At 36.5% G+C, this 20,617-nt stretch overlaps 1 protein-coding gene across 8 annotated transcripts in view; it reads left to right on the top strand.

Annotated features, from left to right (window-relative positions):
- The window catches only part of TRMT11 (tRNA methyltransferase 11 homolog), a 71,223-nt gene continuing 50,606 nt past the window's right edge, over positions 1 to 20,617 (top strand). For 5 of the 8 annotated variants that reach the window (XR_001305933.2, XM_013992581.2, XM_013992584.2 and 2 more), the window contains exons 1-7: positions 1 to 146; positions 7,213 to 7,278; positions 10,608 to 10,681; positions 14,529 to 14,610; positions 14,695 to 14,787; positions 15,029 to 15,163; positions 16,163 to 16,319. Coding sequence is in view for 6 of the 8 variants with exons in the window: in XM_013992581.2 (XP_013848035.1) it covers positions 75 to 146; positions 7,213 to 7,278; positions 10,608 to 10,681; positions 14,529 to 14,610; positions 14,695 to 14,787; positions 15,029 to 15,163; positions 16,163 to 16,319 (679 nt within the window). In the remaining 2 variants the exon portion in view is untranslated. Of the gene's footprint in view, positions 147 to 4,373; positions 4,492 to 7,212; positions 7,279 to 10,607; positions 10,682 to 14,528; positions 14,611 to 14,694; positions 14,788 to 15,028; positions 15,164 to 16,162; positions 16,320 to 20,617 lie in introns of all 8 variants that reach the window. The other 3 variants (XR_002343018.1, XM_013992585.2, XM_013992583.2) reach the window with 3 other exon arrangements.

Below are 20,617 nucleotides of genomic sequence, written 5' to 3'. Positions count from 1 at the left end.
CCTCAGCGGAAATGGTGTAGGGGAACAAGGGGTAAGGCCCCGCGGGCCGCGCCGGCGCACCGTGGGTCGGTGCCATGGCGCTGCCGAGTTCCTTGAACAGGTATTTGCTGCTCATGGCACAGGAGCACCTGGAATTCCGCCTACCGGTGAGTCCTCCACCGCTTTCAGCGGAAGAGGACGGCGCGGTTGGGGTTGGCGTGGGGGTGGAGGCAACCAGCTCATCCTGAGCCCGCAGGGATAGGGGGTGTCTGTGCTTGCGGGAACATCAGGAGTTCCCGCAGTCCTTGGGCCCCGGGACAGATCTGATCTCGGCGGAGGATGTGTAAGAGAGAAGTCCGAGACAGCCTCTCTCAGCCTTACTAAGCATTTTCATTCACTCCCCTGCCCAGGTGCCGGGCAGTGGAGTTAGGCAGGTAAAAATGACCCGTCCTCTTCCTGGAGGAATTCTTAGTCAAGCGGAGAATAGAGACAGCAGACAGAAATCCTCCGGGTAGTGTTTCAAGTATCGAATATTCGGGTCAGATTTAGTGGGGGTGGGAGTGGTGGTGGTGGTGGGTGATAGAGTTAGATGATGGAAAAGTTGAGGAAAGTGTTTTATTTTTTGATTCTGGAAACGTTTTCAGAGTACTTGTTATCGAATGTGCTGGGCCCTGAGGATATAACGGTGACCATGTTTGCCTTAAAGGAGTTTACTGTTTAGGCTAAGGGGTGAGCAGGTGCATAAACATAGCATTATGAAATAACGTTGGTAAACGCAGTGATATATGCAGGAAAATGTCAGAGCATATAGAAGGGAAATCTGATCCACCTGAGGGGGGGAGTGTTGGTCATTAAGATGGCTCCCAGGAGGATATGGCACTTGAACTGTAATCTAAAAGATGAGTAGGAGTTAGCTAGGCCAAAGAGAGACATAAGTAAAATAGAATTACAAGCTGTTCATTATTATTGGATTACCAAATATGTAGCAAGGGATTACAAGAAGAGAGCAGGAGAGGAGGGTAGTGTTCAGAAAATGCAGAACTTTAAATACTCTGGAGCTTGGAAGGGGACTTTATTGAAAAATTTTCAAGGAAGTGACAGAATCAGATTTTTTTAAAAAATCACTTTGGCAGCAAAATAGAGGATAGATTGGAGAAGAATAAGGAGTTAGGAATCTGTTGAAATAGTCTTATTAATAGATTAGGAAGGCCTGAACTAGGACAAGGGATAAGAGGATGGGATCGACTGGGGAAATATTTAGGTGATAAGTCATAAGGGCTTTATGATTGATTGAATGTTGAGGGAAGAGGGACCAGTCAAGGGTGATTGCTGGGATGGATATAAGGGTATTTCTATTTAAAATAGAGGGTACAGGCAGGTGTAAGATTTAAATTTTGGCTATGCTGAATTTGATATGCTGGTGTAGCATCAAATGGAGATGACCAGGAGGCACCGAATGTGAGTATGTGTAGATCTTAGAGTCTCATGGACAGGTAAATAACCTGCATATTCTGCATATGAACACTAGGAGAGAAAATTAAGTTAATCAGAGAAAGCCTAGTGTCAGAAGAGTGGTTGGGCCAAATACAGGTACTTGGAACCATTGATATTAAGGGGACATGGGCAGAGGAGATCATCAAGAAAATAGGCAAGTGTCAGAATAGGAAGTGGGTGAGACCATAGAAATCAAGAGAGTCAAGTTTTAGGATTTTGCTAGAGCTGATGTGCAGTTTTAGTGGGGAGAAGCCAGGTTTCTTGGGTTAGTGGTGGCTGGAAAACGAGGGGAGATAGATTACTTTTTAACATAAGAAGGGAAAGTAAGATTGGTTAATAATTTGAGGGGGACCTAGGGAGAATCTATATCCCTCTTGTAGAAATTGGCTTGTTTGTAGGCTGGAAGGGAAAGGGAAAATGGATATAAGGACATGGTGGGGGGTGTTGATCTTTCAATAGAAGGGGAGCATGGGGGGAGGAGAGCTAGGATGGGTGTGGGTAGCTATCCAAGGGCCTGTTTTCTGGGTAATGAATGAGTCAGGGTTATTTCTTGAGAGATGGGGGACCAAGCAGCTGAATGGAAAAATTGAGAAAAATAGTAAAACTTGAAATAATCATTGAACAAAAGAGGGAGTGAAGAGCTAAACAATTGAATAAAGAAGAACTCAGGTGTTAGAGCAATGCTGAAAACCCAGCTTTGGGTGAAGAGCATATATTTGTAATTGTGCCAAGATTTTGTGATTTTCTTCAGTTTTGTTCAACTCCATGGCCTTAGGAGTTTTGAAGGAAGATTGTGGCATTGATTCAGGACTAATGTCCTGCTAGGGAGGTGCATTGGCAAGGTGGGGGTGCAGGGACATAGATTTTCATGGAGGAAGTAATATTTTAATTAGATCTTAGTTGATGAAGGAGATATTCTGGGGATGAAAAAGACTGGAAAGCCCACTTCAGTAAGAAACTAAAACGAGCATAGAGGCACAGGTTGATTATGGTGGTTTGGGGTGTGGGATGTGTGAGAGAGGAGGATGAAGTAACAGGCAGTAAGGCTAGAGAGGTAGGTAGGATCCAGATTTTGGAGTGTTTTGAAACCATTGGGAGGAATTTTGATTTTATTTTTGTCTTTTTAGGGCTGCGTCCGAGGCACATGGAGGTTCCCAAGCTAGGGGTTGAACTGGAACTGTAGCTGCCAGTCTGTACCACAGCTCATGGCAATGCCAGATTCTTTAACCACTGAACAAGGCCAGGTTTGAACCCACATCCTCATGGTTACTAGTCAGGTTCATTACTGCCAAACCACAATGAGAACTTTGGATTTTATTTTAGGTTTAATGGGGAGGGGGCATTGACTTTTTTTTTTTTTTTCTTTTCAAGTCAGGAAGTAACAAGATTTTTTTTTTCTTTTAAATCAGGAAATGACTAGCAATCATTTGTGTTTTAGAAAGATAATTCTCGAGTACCAGAGAGAGGATACCACTTAGAGGATACTGAGGTGGAACTAGAGAGAAGCCAAGGAGTGTAAGTGCCTATATTTAGGCAATGCAGGGAGAATGGAGTGGTTAGGCTGCAGTCTTCAAAATAACATTCTTAATACTTGCTGATTTTACCTGTTTCTTCCTTCTTAAATTCTTCTTAATAAGTGTCTTTCCCTTGTGCCAGTTCAGTCTCCCAAAAGCTCAGTTCTCTTTTATGTCTTTGATGTCCCAAGGCTGGAACTCTAGTCTGGCATTCCAGACCCACAATTTTCTCCTCTGCACCCTCCTACCCCTTTTCACCACACTTGGTGCAGCAAAAATTGATTCCCCATTATTCCCTCAATTTTGCCCTCTTAATTTGGGTCTTTCCTATCCCAGTCTTCAATCTATTGATTTTTTATAGTCAGTATTCATTTAGATTTATCCACATACTTGTTTATGTTATATTCTTTTTTTTTTTTTTTTTTTGTCTTTTTGTCTTTCTAGGGCCACACCCACGGCATATAGTGGTTCCCAGGCTAGGGGTGGAATTGGAGCTACAGCTGCCGACCTACACCACAGCCACAGCAATGCTAGATCTGAGCTGGGTCTGCAACCTACACCACAGCTCATGGCAACACCAGATCCTTGACACACTGAGCGAGGCCAGGGATCAAAGCCACAACTTCATGGTTCCCAGTCAGATTTGTTTCCGCTGAGCCACGATGGGAATACCTATGTTCATATTTTTTACTTGATTCTTTTTCAAATGTGCAGTTTCCTTTTTTTCATCTTCCCAAATCCTTAATTTTGTCTTTTATCCTCTTCAGTAGACGAAGCACAGTTATGTTAAAGTATGTGACTGATAAAAGTGTCCTATGGGTCTGTTTCTTTCTCTTTCTGTTGTCGTTTTGGTCTTTTTAGGGCTGTACCTGCGGCATATGGAGGTTTCCAAGCTAGGGGTGCAATCGGAGCTGTAGCCCCTGGCCTACACCACTGCAACTCGAGATCCTAGCTGTGTCTGCAATCTACACCACAGCTCACAGCAGTGCCGGATCCTTAACCCGTTAAGCGAGGCCAGGGATCAAACCTGTGTCCTCATGGATACTAGTCAGATTCGTTTCTGCTGAGCTGCAATGGGAACTCCTGTATTGTTTCTCATGGCTCTTTTTCATATGTGTGCTGGGTGTTTTTAAAATATATGCCAGATATATTTGAAAATTTATTTGAAAAAAATGAGGGCTAGGATGATGTAAATCCTCTTGAAGATAGGAACATTAGCAATCTAGGATCACTTGAACCCATTTTCAGGCTTTAAGTTCTGTTTCTGTTCTGATTTGCACACACTGGCAGTGTGCATAGCTTTTGGGAACCCCAATCTAAACTGGGTGCTTTGTCAAACTTCCTTTCTTTCCCGTGGCTGGTCCTGTGTTCTTATTGTTCCTCTAGCTCCATTATGCTGTTGAAAGGGCTGAACACCCTCAAAACTGGTTTTGGAATTGGCAAATGTCCCAGGGAGAGAGTGGCTGCACCTTAAGATTTCTCTCCTCTCCTGGATCTTGGCTTGGTAATGATTATTATCTATTTATACCTTCAAGCAGAAATCAGGGTTTTCTAATTCTCACCAGGGCCTTAATCTAAATTACCTAGTTTGCCATCACTGGAAGTCAAAGTCCTCTCTCTGTATAGATTGTTCTTGTGTTTCAGGGCTTAAGTGAATTTCCACTAAAACTTTTTTCTAAAACTGAAGTAATCTTTTCTTCCTTTTACTCTAATGTACTTTTTTGCTTCTTTAAGAGCACTCACTCTTTTACACGTCACATTAAAGTTATGAGGTTAAATGTTATATTAGTTCTACTAGAGCTTAAGCTCCCTTAAGCTAAATATGTATTTATCTTGACATAGCAGATTAACAACTTGCACATTAGTTGTTTAATAATGGTTGAATTGAGTGGCATAGGATCTCTTTGGAGAAGGCAATCAAGAGGTCAGTCTACACTTTTGTACCTTTCTGCTGTATTAGAACTGCTAGACAGGAAAGCTGCAATGGGAAGCTGCCTTTTTGATTTAAAATGAGAATTAAGAATGCAAGTGTGGTCTGGTTTTACCTCTATGCAGTTAATCAGAGCCAATTTTAGTTGGCAGCTGCCCTGTTGTACTAAAAGTTCAGACACCTGGGTTTTATTGCTGTTCTAAAGCAAACCAAATGGTTGAAAAAGTGGCTAAACTGAAAAGCTCGTGTGAATTAATGCATCAGGTATGCCCCGGATCATGCCATATTTTTTTATCCAGTGTCTGATAAAATTGTTTTGTGCATAAGGTAAAATGATTCTCAACTGGAAAGTGAATTTTCCATATAATGAATAAAGATCTTGTGTTTTGCTTTCCCCAAGTAGGTTGTTGTTGCAATTTAATTTGTGTTTTGCTTTTAAATTTGAAACTTGGGTTATCACATTGACTCTCACTTCTAAGTCCTTGCTTAGATTCTGGGTAGTGGTGCTAATGCTGAGCTATAAAACTTCCAATAATTCTTCACCTTCTAAAAAAAATTCTCGGAGCCTTTGTGCTTTAACTTGTTGCTGATTTTTAACAGTGTATTCCAAGAGCAGCAAGCTTTCATGTCTTAAATGTTAAAGGTGATTTCATAATATACTTTAATATAGAATAAACGGTAATAATTCTAGCCCAAGTAACTCTATAACTTCATTTTTTCTTTTTAAGTATTACAACTTTGTCAGTCTTGCTTAAGTCCTTGTGTCCCTGGACTTTGAGGACAGTGTTGTGGTCCTCACCATCCTGCTTACTGTATTAACAGCCCAGGTTCTTTGCTTCTTTCTTTGCAGATCTCCTTATCTTGTGAGGTAGCTGATTTCTATTTTATATATTTATTTATTTATTTGTCTTTTTTAGGGCCACTCCCTCAGTGTATGGAGGTTCCCAGGCTAGGGGTCCAATCGGAGCTGTAGCCACCGGCCTATGCCACAGCCACAGCATCGCAAGGTCTGAGCAGCGTCTGCAACCTACACCACAGCTCACAGAAACAACAGATCCCAAACCCACTGAGCAAGGCCAGGGATCAAACTCGCAACCTCATGGTTCCTAGTTGGATTAGTTAACCACTGAACCATGACGGGAACTCCTTATTGGTCTTCTTTTAATCATAAGTTAATATTCCACTCATGATTTTAGTTTCTAGAAAAAGAATGGTTCTAAGTACAACTCGTGAACAAATAAAAATAATTTTCTGTGTTAGTAATCAAAAAATTAAATGAAAATTACCAATTTTCATCTATTTAACTTACAAAAATAGTACAATATATACTGTAAGAAGCCATAAAGTTTTTCATATCTCTGTGTATAGTAGCATTACTTATTGAATCTCTGTCCTAAAGAAAGAATCTGAAATATGAAAAAGCCTTATATTTATGAAAATAGGTATTTAGCCTTGTTTAAACTGATAAAATTGAAAACCACCTAAATGTTTAACATAATGTATATTGTTTCCTACTGAAAAACTTGCAATCCTAATGCCAAGGAGGAAAATGTTTATGGTATTAATATTCAAAGGGAAGAAATGAGAATCCTAAACATTGGTATAAACATGTTATTTCTTTTCTGAACATCTCAAATCATCTATTTTATTTTTATTGGTCCATTGTCAGATTTACTAATTTATCATTTTTGTAACTTGCTTTTTCCTTTTCAAAATCTGGGCATTCTGAAAACTTTGTTGTTGTTGTTGTTGTTGTTGTTGTTGTTGTTGTTGCTATTTCTTGCGCCGCTCCCGCGGCATATGGAGGTTCCCAGGCTAGAGGTCGAATCGGAGCTGTAGCCACCGGCCTACGCCAGAGCCACAGCAACGCGGGATCCGAGCGGTGTCTGCAACCTACACCACAGTTCATGGCAACGCCGGATCGTTAACCCACTGAGCAAGGACGGGGACCGAACCCACAACCTCATGGTTCCTAGTTGGATTCGTTAACCACTGTGCCACTACGGGAACTCCTGAAAACTTTTTTTTTTTATTGGTCTACAATTTCACAGAAATTTCATGGTTGTGACTAACATTTTTTTAGAACTCTTTTGTGTGTGTGTAAAATTTTGCAGAAATTTCATGGTTGTAACTATAACATTTTTTCAGAATTCAGAGTTGTAATTTGCCTGGTATTTGACATTTAAATGCTTTGAATAATCAACCCACTCTTTTTAAAAAATTGTAATATAACTATCTCAGTAGACTAAGTTCGCTATGTTAAAATGTATTCTCTCTCTAATATTCTCAATATAGGAAATAAAGTCTTTGCTTTCACTTTTTGGAGGTCAGTTCACCAGTAGTCAGGAAACTTATGGAAAGGTGAGTTTAATTTGTATTTTTTATTAGAGTAGTATTCTTATAAATAGAACTTTGGATTTGAAGAGAAGAGCTACAAATGTTATATTTTTATTTATATTTTTATAGTTACTTGTGTCTGGTTCTAGGAGCAATTGAATAAAAAAGATATTTTGGAAAAATTTTGGTTTTGGAAAGTTGGATTTATTTCCAGTATTCACATATTAGTTTTTAAATTTTAGTTTAGCAGTTGTACCATAATTTATATCTGTCCCTTCATTGAAAAAAGGGCTGTCTTCCCAGAAATAAACCCAAGCATCTGTGGTCATCTAGTCTATGACAAAGGAGGCAAGAACCTACAGTAGAGGTAAGACAGTCTCTTCAATAAGTGGTCCTGGGAAAACTGGACAGCTACATATAAAAGAATGATATTAGAACATTCTCTTACACCATGCACAAAAATAAACTCAAAATGGATTAAAGACCTAAATTTAAGGCAGATACTGTAAACTCCTAGAGGAAAACATAGGCAGAATGCTCTTTGACATAAATCACAGCAACGTCTTGTTTGATCCACATCCTAGAATAATGATGATAGAAATAAAATAAACCAATGGGATCTAATAAACTCGGAAGCTTTTGTACAGCAAAGAAAACCACTAAAAAAAATGAAAAGACAACCCATAGAATGAGAGAAAATCTTGGCAAATGATGCAGCAGACCATGGCCTAATCTCCAGAATATACCTACAGCTCATACAATTCAACAGCAAATACCCAAACAATCCAGTCGAAAAAAATGGACAGAAGACCTAACTAGACATTTCTCCAAAGAAGACATATGGATGGCTAGTAGGCACATGAAAAAATGCTCAACATCACAAATTATTAGAGAAATGCAGATCAGAACTACAATCAAGTACCACCTCACACCAGTCAGAATGGCCATCATTAATAAGTCTACAAATAACAAATGCTGGAGAGGGTGTGGAGAAAAGGGAAACCTCCTTCCTTGTTGGTGGGAATATAAATTGGTACAACCACTATGGAAAACAATATGGAGGTTCCTCAGAAAACTTATACAGTTTCTAAATATAGAACTACCATGTTACCTAGCAATCCCACTCCTGGGCATAGATCCAGACAAAATTCTCATTCAAAAAGATACACGCAATACTATGTTCATTGCAGCACTATTTACAATAGCCAAGACATCAAAATAACCTAAATGTCCATCAACAGATGAATGGATTAAGAAGATGTGGTAGATATACACAGTGGAATACTACTCAGCCATAAAAAAGAACAAAATAATGTCATTTGCAGCAACATGGATGCAACTAGAGATACTAAGTGAAGTAAGGAAGAGAAATGCCGTATGTATCACTTATATGTGGAATTTAAAATATGGCATGAATGAACTTAGTTACAAAATAGAAACAGACTCATGGACATAGAGAACAGACTTGTGATTGCCTAAGGACATGGGGAGAGGAGGTGGGATGGACGGGGAGTTTGGGGTTGGTAGATGCAAACTGTTTTCCATTTAGAATGAATATGTAATGAGGTCCTACTCTACAGCACAGGGAACTATGTCCAGTCTCTTGTGAAAGAACATGATGGAAGATAGGATGAGAAAAAGAATGTATACATATATGTATGACTGGGTCACCATGCTGTATAGCAGAAATTGATACAACACTTTAAGTCAACTATACTAATTAAAAAGGCTTTTATTGATATGGTATTATTGCAATTTAGAATTTAGCTGAATTCTTATAGTGATACTCATTTTAAAATTTGAAATTGTGCATGCATGAGATTGTGAGCTTATGAGCTTTGTATTTTGTATTTGACAGTTTATCAGTGTATTAGAGAATTTTGGAAAATAGAAAAAACATCATTCACAATTCTTCCTTGATGTGACTTATAATTTGGGGATAATGCCTTCTAGTCTTTTTTTCTTTCAGTTGTAATACTTTTCACATACTTTTTTTTTTTTAACCAGTGTAAACTTCTGCATCTCTTTTTAATTTGATAGCATTGATAGGCATGTTTTTCTACATAGCCTTCATCACTACCAGTGCTGTATAATATTTTCCATAAGTTAGCTCTACCATAATTTATCTACTGATTTTATTTCATTCAGGTTGCTTTTAAATTCTTCCCAATAAAAATAACACTAAGATGACCATCTTTTTTCCTGTTTGTATTATTTTGGTATTTTGGAATAAAGACTATATTGGAGTAAAGACTGGGTGTGGCAGGGAAGATTTTTTGCAAAAGATGAGAAAACAAGTTGAAAGTCCCCTAGGGTTAAACTTGTCCTCCTGGAGTTCCCGTCGTGGCGCAGTGGTTAACGAATCCGACTAGGAACCATGAGGTTGCGGGTTCGGTCCCTGCCCTTGCTCAGTGGGTTAAGGATCCGGCGTTGCCGTGAGCTGTGGTGTAGGTTGCAGACACGGCTCGGATCGCGCATTGCTGTGGCTCTGGCGTAGGCCGGTGGCTACAGCTCTGATTCGACCCCTAGCCTGGGAACCTCCATATGCCGCGGGAGCGGCCCAAGAAATAACAACAACAACAAAAAGACAAAAAAAAAAAAAAAAAAAAAAACTTGTCCTCCTGAGTGAATTTCACTTAATTGAGGAGGGAAAAAAAGAGTGTGGGTATAACTGAGGTTGAGAGTGATGAACTGAGATTAGGGTCCTGCTGCATTTTGCTGCATTCTAGCAATGGGTTATCTGGATTGATAGCTTAATAGTGCTTATAATCTTGGGTATTGAAATCCCCCTGATGTACTTGGAACTTTTTTCTTAGATAAGAAAAATAAAACTAAAGAATAATTTAATAATATACTCTATAATTTTTGATCATAGTTATTGGAAAGATCCCCTCTCCCACCCCCTCAGGTGCCCACAACTACCTAGGAAAAAAAGGGACCATTCAAAGAAATACATTATTTAAAAATAAAATAGCTGTGTTATAAGAAATAAACAACAATAAAAACTATGAGATTATACTTTGGGGTATAATATGCATTAATTCTTTTGATTAAACTACATAAGAGCAAATATAAAATTAACCTTAAGTTTAAATAACCTTAAGTTTTTGATGTTTTTATTTATTCATTTATAAAAGTGTTCTGACACTGTGCTATATTATCCTAACGGGTTAACTGTTAAAATAATTTACTGTTTTTTACTATTGGGGTGATTTTTATTTTGGTTAGAGTCATATCATGTGTTCTCACATAAAAGTAGCAAATAAGAATCTCTCCTTATTGACGTCTTAAATGAAAGCACATGAAGCCGTAAAACCTCTTAGAAGTAAGTTGTATGTTGTTATTTCTTTCAGTCTCCTTTTTGGATTCTTAGTATTCCCTCTGAAGATATTGCCAGGAACTTAATGAAACGGACAGTGTGTGCCAAGTAAGAGAAACTTATAATGTTTTCCTGCATGAGTGTAAACCATACTTCTCAGAACTACTCTGTCCTACTTTTATCTGTATTGGCAGAAAGTGGAACGGGTTGATTGTTGGGGCGAGCTCGGTTTAGCTTGTAGTTACATGTAGTTGCCACCAGATGGTGTGGGAGAACAGGAGAGTGATCTGCTACAACAAAATCTCAGTGGTGAAATGAAGAAACACTTGTTTTAGAATATTTTTTTTTAACTTCTGTATTAAGCAAGCATATGGTATAAGATGTAAACGCTGTGTTATTACATAGGATAAATGGCACATTTAATTATAACTGAAGTTTTGAAAACCTAAAAATGTTTTTCTTATAGTTGTTTTTTGATTGGATGAACAGATTGGTGAAATGTAAGACGACAAAAAGCGAGGACTACCCTGAGATATGTTTTACTGTTTTATTTGTTAGAGGAATTCTGATGATCATATCTTGATATGGACTAATATAATGATGTCATTCTTGTTTATTCTGAGTGTTTTCTAGATTTTATCATTAGTATCTGTTCTTTTTTCTTTTCCTTTTTATCTTTTTTCCCATTATTGGAAAATTTTTTTTTTGCTTTTTAGGGCCGCACCCATGGCATATGAAGGTTCCCAGGCTAGGGGTCTAATCAGAGCCACAGCTGCTGGTCTATGCCACAGCTCACAGCAATGTCAGGTCCTTAACCCACTGAGCAAGGCCAGGGATCAGAACCCGCAACTTCATGATTCCTAGTCAGATTCATTTCTGCTGCACCCATGACGGGAACTCCTCAACTAGCATTTTAAAAGTTGAACAACTTGTTATCTTTGAGTTGCTTTTTTTTTGCTACCCTCCCCCTTTATTGAACGTTTTTGATATATTTATGAAAACTTCTTTCTTAGAAATTATGTTTAATAATGCAATGCAAGTAAGAATTGCATCTAGTTTTATTAACATGGTTAGCAATGCTTCATTGTATAGTATGATATGTAATTGCTGTATTATTGAGTAGGCTGTAATCCCCATATTAAATTTACTGTATTGAAAACCAACTGCAGTACTAAATGTAACCTCTTGAATCGAAGCTTGTTAATGGGTCTTACTTATTCAATAAAAATGACCAGAAAATGGAAACAACTAAAAAACATATCCTTTGATTATTACTGTACATTAGCATATTAAAATTTATAGCTTTAAGAGGTATTTGAATTCCAAAGATAAGACTTATAGGTTTAAAATAGCTCCTTGAGAACCAAAACTCATACACTTCCTTCAGAGCTCATATCTTCTAATGCACATACTTGTGTAATGGTGCAATAAATAGTTGTGTAATAATTTATAACATTATGTAATAATTTCCCTGGCTGCTTTTTAGTCTCTGTATATTTTGCATAACTGAGGTTTTATCTTAAGTGATAGCTCAATAAGAATTGTATTACTATAGAGGCCTTCTCTCTTAATTTACTAGAAAAGGGGAAATTCATCTTCAGAGGAACAAATTCACAGTTCTAATTGTAGCATTAATTGCCTGGAACTGAAATAGAGTTTTAGAAGTGTACATTTGAAACGCACTTAAATTCAGTTTTTTTTTCCTGAAAGAATAGTGAGTGAAAGTTGATTTTGTTTGACTTATTTTTAACAGACTAATTTGGGCATATCAGAAAGAGTGAAAATTATAGGTACCTGCTTTATTAGATCTAAACATTTTGAGATATTTGCCACAGCTTTTTTTTTTTAAAGGAAATAAAAACTTAAGGAAATAAAAAAAAAATAAAAAAAGGAAATAAAAAGAAGCCGTTGGTGCTCTCTGTGTACCTTTCTCAGTTCTATTACCCTCCTTCCATCAGAGGATAATCTCTTAAGGCATTTTTATTAGTGATAAAGATTTCACTATTACAGCTATAATCAGTGACATATTTTAGGTCATATTGTTATTATATTAATATGTTGACATCCATGCTTATTTATATAGCACCCATGAGAAATGTGCAATCCATGTAAGTTTTACCATCTCTGAAATAGGGATCATAATAGTGCAGTCATATATATGAAAACTGTTTACTCTGAAAATCTAAATCATAAAAGATATTATTCTAATAATAATATATTATGTTGCAGTTATAACAAGCTTATTATATATCTAACTTTTTTATTTTGCCTATTTAAATATGTTTATTAATATTATCTAAATTCTGAAAAAGATTATATTATTTCATTTTTACTGATTCTAGGTTATCACCACAAGCATTACTTCCTGTGTAATTATTACATACATAATTATTCATTAAGGATAATTATGATTTATGGAATTGTCTGTGCTTCTCTTTCTCTCTCTCTCTTTTTTTTTTTTTTTTTTTCTTTTTTTTGGTCACCCTGCGACATACAGAGTTCCCAGGCCAGGAATCAGATCTGAGCAGAGCAGTTGTGACCTACATGGCAGCTGTGCCAACGTCGGCTCCTTTAACCACTGTGCCGGGCCAAGGGTCTAACTTGTGTCCCAGCCTTGAAGAGGCACTGCCAATCGTGCTGCACCACAGCAGGAACTCCTCTTTTTGCATTTTTATATCTGAAAAGCAGTGTCTGGGTTCTGGAATCAGATGGATTGGGTTTGAATTCTCGCTTCACCAATTGCTGTGTGACCTGAGAGAGTTATTTAATCTTTTTGAGCCTCAGTTTCCTCATTGGTTAAATGGATGATGATACTGGTGGCTACCTCACAGGGTTCCTATGAGGAATATATGAATTAGTATTAAATGGCCTTAGAACAGTCCCTGGTACTTTGAGTTATATTAAGTGTTACTCTTAGTTAAGTAAGAGTACTATTACTGCAGAGGTCCTCTTTCTATAAGTTCAGTACAAGGGAAAGGAGGAATTCATTTTTGAAGGATAATAGTCTAATCCTAACAGCAGCATTATTTACAATTATAAAGTAGTTGAATTTAGATGCACAAAACTGTGCTAATAATATAGATTGAGTTCCATTGCAGCATTCTAAGAACTGTAATTGATTACGGTGAAATTTTGCTTTATTTTTTGTGTCCTTGAAATTGACCAAAGCTTGATTTTTTTTTTATGTAGTAAAAATTTTGCTTTTGTAATAGTCATAAAACTATTACTAAATATTATTAAATAATGGCTAAATATTAATGGCAAATTTTTTTCTGATCTTTTTCCCTTTTGTTTTATGCAGAAAACATTGGGAAAGATTGCATTTCTTGCAGCTTTGTAACTGTTTCACTAAAATAATTTAAGTGATTTTACAGTGTTATTTGTGTTCTAGTAAAAAAAAAAAAGATGATATCGACAAAAACTTCAAAAAACCTTGACTTGATAAATTTTCCTACTTCTGTATAAAGTTCAACTTCTTTGTGTAATTTAGACATTAGCTATATTTGTTTCCAGGATACAAATTTCTCATTTATAGCTTAGAAAACATAGGCAATAGGAAATAATTGTTTTAGTGGACTGAGCATAAAGAACCAGTGATATATAATTGTTACCTATTTCTGTATGAACTAATTTCTTTTTCTTTTTTTTTTTTTTGTCTTTTGTCTTTTGTCTTTTTAGGGCCACACCTGCAGCATATGGAGGTTCCCAGGCTAGGGGTCCCTTCGGAGCTACAGCTGCCAGCCTGCACCACAGCCACAGCCACACCAGATCCTAGCCACGTCTGTGACCTACACCATGGCTCACTGCAACGCCGGATCCTTAACCCACTGAGCATGGCCAGAGATCAAACCCGAAACCTCATGGTTCCTAGTTCAATTCGTTTCCATTGCCGCCACAATGGGAACTCCTGAACTATTTTATTTACTGAGGTTCGTGCTAATCATTTATTTCCTAGGTCTGTATTTGAACTGTGGGGTCATGGAAAATCTCCAGAGGAGCTGTACAGTTCTCTTAAAAACTACCCTGTGGAAAAGATGGTGCGTAGTGCAATATAGTTTTATATAAGCATTTTCATAGTGCAGAATTACTAAACTTAAAGAATTCATCTGCTCTTATTTTAGGTTCCATTTCTACATTCAGATTCTACATATAAAATAAAGATTCTCACATTTAATAAAACACTGACACAAGAAGAAAAAGTCAAACGAATAGATGTAAGTAAATTTAGCAAAAAACTGAAAACCTGTGGGATTAATATAATGTAGCCACTGTTGATATGTAATAATCCTCAATGTCTATTAAATGCTTCTTTTGTACCACATTGTGTACCAAGAACTTAGCATGTTTTGTCTTATTTAATGCTGCTACCAGACTTATAAGATAGGTATTATTACATAAGCACTATTTTTCCTTTTATATTTTTATAGCACATTAGAATTCCTTTTATTTTTTTAGGCACTTGAATTTCTGCCATTTGAAGGAAAAGTGAATTTAAAGAAGCCACAACATATATTCTCTATTTTGGAGGATTATGGTTTGGACCCAAACTGTATCCCTGAGAATCCACATAATATTTATTTTGGTAGATGGGTAAGCATATTCTTTTTATCTGTTTCAGTTTTTTTTTCTTTAAAAGGTAAGGGTTAGGCCTTTGTATTTGACTCTATATCTGCAAAACTTTAAAGGAGCTGAGGAGACAGAACAGCTTTTATGGGAGTTCCCATTGTGGCGCAGCGGAAACGAATCCGACTAGGAACCATGAGGTTGTGGGTTCGATCCCTGGCCTCACTCAGTGGGTTAAGGATCCAGCTGTTGCCGTGAGCTGTGGTGTAGGATGAAGATGCAGCTCGTCTTGCGCTGCTGTGGCTGTGGCATAGGCTGGTGACTACAGCTCTGATCAGACCACTAGCCTGGGAACCAACCTCCATATGCTGCAGGTGCGGCCCTAAAAAGACAAAAAGACCAAAAAAAAGAAAAGCTGTATAAATTAAAATCAGTGGAAAATATGTGGTTATGTGTTTTGTGTTTTTCCAGAGATTCAGATGAAATGCAAGAGGTTTGTTCGATATGGGGCCTAGGTAGGAGGTGGTATACCTGGAAACCTTAACACAAGACTTGTCAGAAAATGTGAACTGCTTTGTTAATAAAGCAGCAAAAAAACAGAGTGCTGTGATGGCTGAGAATTCTCATTTGTGGAGCTCTCTGATCTAAGTCTCCTTTATGAAAAGAAATGAAATTACTGCAAAACAGTTTTGCCCTATTCCTGAGGCAGTAAGTGGGGGAATAGAAGCTGTGGCTTATATTACAGAAATTTGTTACTTAGAAAAAAAGAGATGGCTAGAGTTTACCACCAACCCCTGGAATAATTGCATTCAAATTCAATTCAAATTCACTTCGTAAAGCAAAAGTAAATGGGAGTACACTAAGAAATAAAAGATGCTTGTCCATAACTGTTGCAGTCACATTTTTATGAAGCAGCAGTAAGTGGAAAGAGATTCTCATCATCAAGATACTGTGGTTTTATTGCAAATGATTATCTTAAATCTGCCCTGTGCATTTATACTAATTTGAAAAGTATCTCTGATCTAGATTGCAGATGGACAGAGAGAGCTTATTCAGTCATACAGTGTCAAAAAGAGACACTTTATTGGAAATACAAGCATGGATGCTGGTTTATCATTCATCATGGCTAACCATGGAAAAGTGAAAGAAAATGATATTGTGTTTGATCCCTTTGTTGGAACAGGTATTTTTATTTAATTGTTAAACCGATGTAGAGATGTTACTTGTTTATATGAGTCAAGGTAATAGCAATATTTAGCTAAAAGATTAAATAGAATAGTCTTAATTATCACTAGGTAGTGGCTAAGAGACAACCACATATTTGTGTAATAGCCAGTATTTAACACTTCTGCCACTTCAAAGATGATGCTGAAAGAATTTGTGGGCTTAGAGGAACATACTATAATTGTAGAAGTGTGGTAAAACTATGTAATTAATTTAAATAGGAAACTATACTTCAATAAAAACTTTTTAAAAATGGGAAAACTCTTGAGAAAGACGTGTGACAGAATTTAAAAATGTGTTCATCTCTTAAAATTGATTAATTATGTACTTATATGGAGAAAAATGGCTAATGTGCCTTATCTTTGATTTGGTTTGTGGAAGTTCCTACATAAGTTTGAAAATAAGAACAGTAACAAAGTATCAGTGGGGCTAGAGCTTAGCTGCTAAGGCCATGACCTGGGTTCTCTGAAAACTTGATTGGATGTTCTTGTAACTTTGTATGGAAGTCCTAAAATTCCAAGTTTATTTCTTCTGACTCTGACGTGACATTTTCCTGCTTCAACCCATTTTTCTCCATCTTGCGTGTAGTTAGGGAGTATTCATATTTAGGTTTGTCTGGCTAAATTCATTGCGATTCAGATTGTGTGGAAACAAATTTTACACAGTTAAAGTTTCTCCATGTAGTCTTTTTCCATCAGAAACTCAGAAAGCAGTGATGATGCAGTGCCTACCATGTGTTGAATAGCAAACATGTCAGGTACTGCCTCTGCACTCTAATGTTACTTTCTAGTTTAATTCTTAAAACTATTGAAATGGAAGTACTTTAAGAAATCTTCCTGAGATTGTGGCACAGAAAGAGGTTAAGTGACTTGGCCAAGGTTATACAAGGTATACACTTCATGAGATTCTAACTCAAGGAGTCTACCTCCAGAGCTCAAGCTATTTACCATCACAGAGTGCCTCTCTCTGCATTAGGATCTGCCAGGCTGCTATTACTCCGTAAACTAACTTGAGGAATACAATCACATATCATTAGGAGCAAAAAGAATCAAGGTCAAGAGATTTCTGACTGATGGAATGATCTCCTTTGTTGTTGAACTCATCCACTAGTGAGTCTCTCTTCTTCCCTCTACCATTTCCTCCATATATCCCACCCCCAACATAGGACCTATTCCTTTATTTCCCATCCTTGTTGTCCTAAGTGCCCCCTTTGAACTTTTATAGGAAATAAATTTATAAATAAATTTATAATTCCAAATTTATAGGAAAGTTACAAGAATAAAAATAGAAGAACACCTACATATCCTTGACCTAGAGTAGACTATTTTTAACATTTGGCATCATCTGCTTTATCCTTTATTTTCTCATATTTATATGCACAATATTTTTTTTCTGTACCATTTGGAAGTAAGTTGCATTTATTACATCCCTTTGCCTCTCAAATATTTCATTATGTATTTCTTAAATTATATAACTACAGTATAGAATTCAGTGTTAATAACTATAATATTAACACAATACTTTAATGTTTGTATTCCATTTCTTTTAACCAATCCACTGACATCCCTTATACCATCTTTTTTCCTTTCCAGTCTAGCATCAGGTATTTTATTTTGTTGTGAATATGTCTCTGATCTCTTGATATGGAATATATCCAAAGCCTTACTTTTTCTTTCATGAAACTTGTAATTTTGAAGAATACTCTCCCACCTTTTATTTTTTATCTGGAATGTTTCTAGATTCAGGTCTGGCTGGACCACACTTGAGTGATTTTGTATCCTTGGAGCACCCATATGATGCTTTTCTTCCTCCCATTGATAATGTTAACTTTGATCAGCTGGGTAGATGGTATTTGATTTTTTTTTTCACTGTATGATTACTGTTTTTTTCCCTTACAGTTAATAGGCAGTCTATGCAAAGACACACTCAGACCATGTAAATATTCTGTTCTGCCCATCTAAATCACCTCTCACCCCTGTCTAGTTGGTAGGTTTAACATCTACTGATGATTCTTGCCTAAACCAGTCTTGACTTTGATGGTTACAAAGGGATGGTTTTCCATCTTCAGCACTCCCTTTATGTTCACCAGTTGACATTCATCCTGTTGTCTTTCTTCTTGCCTACATTATTCATTTATCTGTTATGAATTAGTAGATTCTTCCCTCTTTCTCCTAGTGGCCTGTAATTCATTTTTCATTTTTCCCCCTTAATTATTTTGTTGCTTAAATTGTCCCAGATTTTTCTAGTGAGAGTCTTTTCACTTTGGATCTGTCTTTGTGACCTGTTCCTATCTTCTTGTTTTTTTTTTTTTTTACAAATACCTCCCTACTTATGGCTCATTTTCTACCTTCTCAACCTCTGTAATCAGTCACTTCTCCAAGAAATCCTTGTTTCTTTTAGTGGGGAATTGTATTAGGGACCAAGATGTGGGTGCTGGGTATCTTTGTTTCTAGATCCTTTCAGCAGACAAGCTAGGGAATACATGTGTGTATATACACAATATGCTGTAAATGCATAGGCAACATACATGCACATATTCCTACAGATATACGTCTCATATGTGTACATATACATATTTTAGAAATCTGACTTTTAATGTATACTATACATTCCAGTCTATCCCTACAGATTTCTTTCTTGCCTACTCCCATTCCATAGTTGCATGTACTTTCTTCCACAGTGAAAACCCAGGTTCCTATCAACATCAGCATATTTATTCTTTTGTTCATTCCTATAGTATATCTAAAATAATTTAAAAATTCCCTTTCCTATACCACTGAAAATATCCTATTAAAAATACTTTCCAAAAAAAATAAATAAAAAGATGTGTTTTCAGAATACATATTCAGTTCTCTACCCCAAAAGGGGCAGTAAAGTCTTTCTTTACTGTGCTTTCTTCTTTTTCCTCTTCATTTAAAATTAGTTGAATTCATTTTTTTCAGTTTGCCCTCAATTTTAGATTTTTTACTTTTCACATTCTTGTGGTTTACTTTTATTTTTAAACATGTAGAATATTAATTTGTTCTGAAAGTCAGAACACAAAAGAAGGGATACTTAGAGAAGTTCAACTCCCTTCCATATTCTTTATATTCTGTTCCCTTCTACTTATAGGTACTTAGAGGTAACCAACGTCTCTGTTTTCTAATTGACTCTTCCTGTGTTTTTTTTTTTTTAAATAATGATACACAAATATACAGACATTTTCTTATTTCCACTTTTTCCTTACACAAAAAGTAGCTTTTAACTTTGCTTTTTTTTACTTCACAGTATTTCCTGGAAATCACTTCCTTTTAGTTCACTATCTTTATTCTTTTTTGTGGTTGTACTCCATGGGTATGTGTACTGTAAATTATTCAATCTCCTAAGCTTGGATATAGGTAGTTTCCCATATTTCACAGTTACTAATCATGCTTGCAATGAATAATCTTGTTCACAGTGTACTTTCATAATGTTGGAATTACAACTGCAGGGTAAATTCCTAGAATTAGGATTGCTAGGTTAAAAAGTGTACATGTATGTAGTTTGTTAAATGTTGCCAAATTACTGTCCATTATACCATTTTGCGTTCTTGCTAACAATATATGTGGGTCCTTATTGCCCCACCAGCAGAGTATACTGTAAGACTTTTGAAACTTGCCAATCCATTGGGTGAAAATGTTATCTCAATCTAGTAATAATTTGTAGGTCTTTTATTATGAGTGAAGTCTAACAACTTTTTATGTTTTAAGGTGTAGTTTTATAACTTTTTTGGAATTATCTTCAAATCTTTTGCCTATTTTTCTGTATACTTTTTGCTCCACTCACCTCCCATTTTTAAAAAATACTTTGTGTGTTCCCCTTTCTCCCTTTCCCTTTTTTTTATATACAAATGTATAAAATATTTTCTCTCAATTTGCCATTTATCTTTTGACTTCGCTATAATTTTGTTTGTTTTTGGCCAGGCAAGTTTTCCCTACATCTAAGTTATAGACACATGCAGCTACATTTTCTCCTGGTACTTTAGTAGTTTTGTTGTTTTTTTTTTTTTTCTGTTAGATCTCTGATGCATTTGGAGATTATTTTCTTCTGTGTTGTGAAAATGGATATAATATATCTTTTTCCAAATGTTAAATGCTCTATTAATTCTTAATCTTGTTCTTGGACTTCTAAAACCTTTCCCTGTGAAGTGATTCTTTGAGATACGTGCAAGTTTGTGTTTAATATGCACACATACATGTAGACCAGACCATCAGGGAGTTGCCGTCGTGGCTCAGTGGT

This window comes from Sus scrofa, chromosome 1 (genome assembly GCF_000003025.6).
Source record: "Sus scrofa isolate TJ Tabasco breed Duroc chromosome 1, Sscrofa11.1, whole genome shotgun sequence".
NCBI classification, from domain to species: domain Eukaryota; kingdom Metazoa; phylum Chordata; class Mammalia; order Artiodactyla; family Suidae; genus Sus; species Sus scrofa.
This window is presented reverse-complemented; position numbering and strand designations above follow the sequence as displayed.